We start from the raw sequence: 3,380 nt of genomic DNA, 5'->3' as shown, positions 1-3,380 counted from the left end.
TTTTTTTTTAAGATTTTATTTATTTATTTGAGACAGAGAGAATGAGAGAGAGAGAGCACATGAGAGGGGGGAGGGTCAGAGGGAGAAGCAGGCTCCCTGCCGAGCAGGGAGCCCGATGCGGGACTCGATCCAGGGACTCCAGGATCATGACCTGAGCCGAAAGCAGTCGCTTAACCAACTGAGCCACCCAGGCGCCCCTGCCCCCAACAGTTCTTGCTGGTAGAACCGGCTGGCTGCAGTTCTGGCAGTTACTCCAGAACGGGGGCCTCAGGAGCAGCGGAGGGTACTGGGCTGAGCTCAGTAGCATTGCAAGGATCCCTGAGTGGGATACCTTGGAGCTCAACCAGAGAAGGGGGACTAGACAGTGAAGAACTTGGGCTCAGGTAGGGTCAGTGGCCAGTCTGGATTGAACATCTAAAACCTGACTGACGGTGGGCTTTTCAGCCAGCTTGATGAAAAGAGACTGGAACCAGATACATATTTATGTCAACAAATAAATAAATATGACATATCCTGGCCCCGGAATAGTGTGAAGTAAATTCATAGCAGCTAAAACCTCACTGTGATCGAGGCTTCACCCTGGGCCTGGCATCCTAAGGACCCGTCTCCCTACCTAATATCTCCCCCTGCTCTCCCCCGCTGGAAAGAGGCTGGAGAGTCCCACTGGGCATCTAGGTTCTAGTTCCAACTCTGTCCCAACTCTAAAATCACTTGCTGCCACCGAACATCTGCTAAGTGCAATTTTCTGTGACTCCTGCCCTGGCTCCTACCTAGGCACATCCTCCTGACTCCTGTTGTGTCCCCAGTCACCTGGAATGCTTTCCCACCTGTCAGATTTGAATCCTATCAAACACAAACCCTCACAAACAATCGTGGCAAGTTTTTCCTCTCTCGGTACATAAGAACATCTCTCAGATTTATCATTTTGACTTCTAGCTGGGTCCAGTGTTTCAAACACCTGGAGTGAAAGTCCCCTCCTCTAGGTCCCTCCCTGGCGCCTAAACACACACTGAGCGGATCCGGAAGGAGAAAAGCTTGTTGACAGATCATCCAGGGAAGGGCTGGAATTACACCTGCTCAAGGAACGGGACCTATCACGGGTTAGAACGACACCTGGGCGGCAGGAGTTGGGGAAACTATTCCAGCCCAGCTCCCTGGTTGCGCCTGGGCAAGTCCTCCCCTGGCTCGCTTTCAGAATCATCACGCACAACCACTTTGAAGTGTGAGCGCTCCAGATTTCCTTGGCCATCCCTCTCTGATTCCAAAGTCCTAAACCCGAGCATTGCATTTTAGCGTTCTAACAGGCTTGCATTTTAGCGTTCTAACAGGCTTGAGATTCTTTGGTACCGAGCAAAGCTCCTCTTTCTTTGACCCGGTGCGGCGATGTCCTTTCAGGACCTGTCCTGGCCCTTTCGTCTCCCTGCCTCTCCCCTCAGCTGGCTCTACCTGACTCGGAAAGAGTACGGAATGCATTAGGGCGTGGAGAGGTTCCGAAAGTAAAATCTACGCTGCCGGCCACCTGCCTCTCCGTGCGCCGGCGCGCCTGAGAACGCTGCTAGGGATACCCCCTCCCTGGGCCTCCCCCCACACACCGGACCCGAGCGGTCACCTGGAGGCGGAAGCGCTGCGCCGCCTTGTCCATGGTCTCCAGGGCCGCCTGCTGCCTCTGTCGCGCCCGGGCCACCGCGCCCCGCGCCGGCCGGTGACTTGACCAGCGCAGGGCCACGGCCGCCGCGACGAAGCAGCAGGCCAGGGCAGCCCCAGAGGCGCCAGACAGCGCGGCCCACGGTTCGTCCAGCACCATGATCTCCCGCCTCCGACCGATGCCCAGAGCGACAGATGCGGAATCAACACGCGCGCGTGCCGCCGCAAAACCCGGCCTGGATACGCCTAGGATCCCGCGCCCGCCTGCACGGAAGAGGCGGGAGGAGCGCGGCGCGGCCGCTGGCCCGCGGGGAAGCGCGCTGTTGCCTGGCAGCCGGCTTAGGCCGCCGGCGCGCAAGGGTCAAGGTCAAGGCCGCACCCGGCTGGCCGGGAGGGGTGGGAGGGGCGGGAGGGGCAACGGCTTCCCCCGGGCGCCCTCGATAAGCCTCCGCCCCACGCACGCCACAGCCGCAGCTCCCGAAGACGTGACTAGCGGGAGCCCCCTGCGGGAAAGGCCGGCCAAGAGGACAGGGAGCCGCGACCTACTGACTGGGCTCGCGGACCTGATTAATCCCCGCAGTTTAGAAGCATCTTTCCAGGACACCCTCCCAGGGTGTCCACCTCTCCCATGCGCGGGGCTTCTAGGGGAACCAGGCGGGAGGGGCCCAGGAAGTCCCCTGGGGAGCCCACCTGCTGCCCCTTCCCCTTTCCCAACCCTGGGACCCCATGTCTCTCTCCCAGGGCTCTTCTTCATGGCCAAACCACCCATCACTTGTCCTTTTGCTCAGCCACCTCCTACAGACTGACTTTCCCAGATTCACCCTTCTCCAGTCATGGGCTCTCCTGGATTTTACATCCAGAGAGCAGAGAGGACGCCTGACCAGGAGTCTGGGGACCTGCACTCTTCATTAGGGGGATGGGGGTCTTACATACACAAACAAAATACTCCCATCCAGGCATCTCTCATAGGACTTTATGTTTATGTGCTTTATCTCATTTGTCCTCCCAACAGACCCACGAGGAAGGCATTTTATTATCCTTATTTTACAGCTGAGGTAACTGTAGCCAAGAGGGGTCACACATATGGCTGAGTGGGGACTGAAACTCAGCTCTAGTCTCAAGCCATTGCTCTTAACCATCAAGCTTTACCACCATTACGGCTCCTGGAAGTGAAACTCTGTGGGACACAGGTGCTTTCTGGCTGGAAATGCTGTCTGCTGAAACATTCTGCTGGTACTCCAGCTCTATGTTTACTTCTCTGAATCTGTGCCTTAACGTTTAAAAGAGGGATGGTTAAAATGCCTACCTCACAGGATAGTTAGCAGTATGTGAGGTCCTTTATGATGGGTGCCTGGCACATAGTAGGCTCTCCATAAATGTTTATTGACTGAATGAAAGGCCCACCTGTGAAGAGTCTAGATGTGTTAAAATTAAAACTGTCAGGCGCCTGGGTGGCTCAGTCAGTGAGTCTACGGTGAGTCTACCGACTCTTGATTTTGGCTCAGGTCGGGATCTCAGGGCGGGGGGATGAGCCCCACCACCATTGCCACACTCAGCTCAGAGTCTGCTTGAGGTTCTCTCCCTCTCCCTCTGCTCTAAAATAAATAATGAAATAAATGTTTATTTATATATAAATAAATAATCAGTTATTTTAACAGCAAAATGGTTTATTCCAGAATAGCAGAGAGTTGCAACTCCTGACAACCAAGCCAGGCCAAAGCCACAGGCAGGTCCAG

The 3,380-nt window shown here is 55.6% G+C and overlaps 1 protein-coding gene across 1 annotated transcript in view; it reads right to left on the bottom strand.

The window, feature by feature from the left end:
- Positions 1-1,987, bottom strand: part of FAAH (fatty acid amide hydrolase) — an 18,703-nt gene extending 16,716 nt beyond the window's left edge. Inside the window, exon 1 of the mRNA XM_081818369.1 lies at positions 1,610-1,987. Coding sequence (XP_081674495.1) covers positions 1,610-1,804 — 195 coding nt within the window. The 5' untranslated portion in view covers positions 1,805-1,987. The remainder of the gene's footprint in view (positions 1-1,609) is intronic.
- Positions 1,988-3,380: the final 1,393 nt, after the last annotated feature.

This window comes from Leptonychotes weddellii, chromosome 4 (assembly GCF_054177405.1).
Source record: "Leptonychotes weddellii isolate Sample4059 chromosome 4, ASM5417740v2, whole genome shotgun sequence".
NCBI lineage: Eukaryota > Metazoa > Chordata > Mammalia > Carnivora > Phocidae > Leptonychotes > Leptonychotes weddellii.
This window is presented reverse-complemented; position numbering and strand designations above follow the sequence as displayed.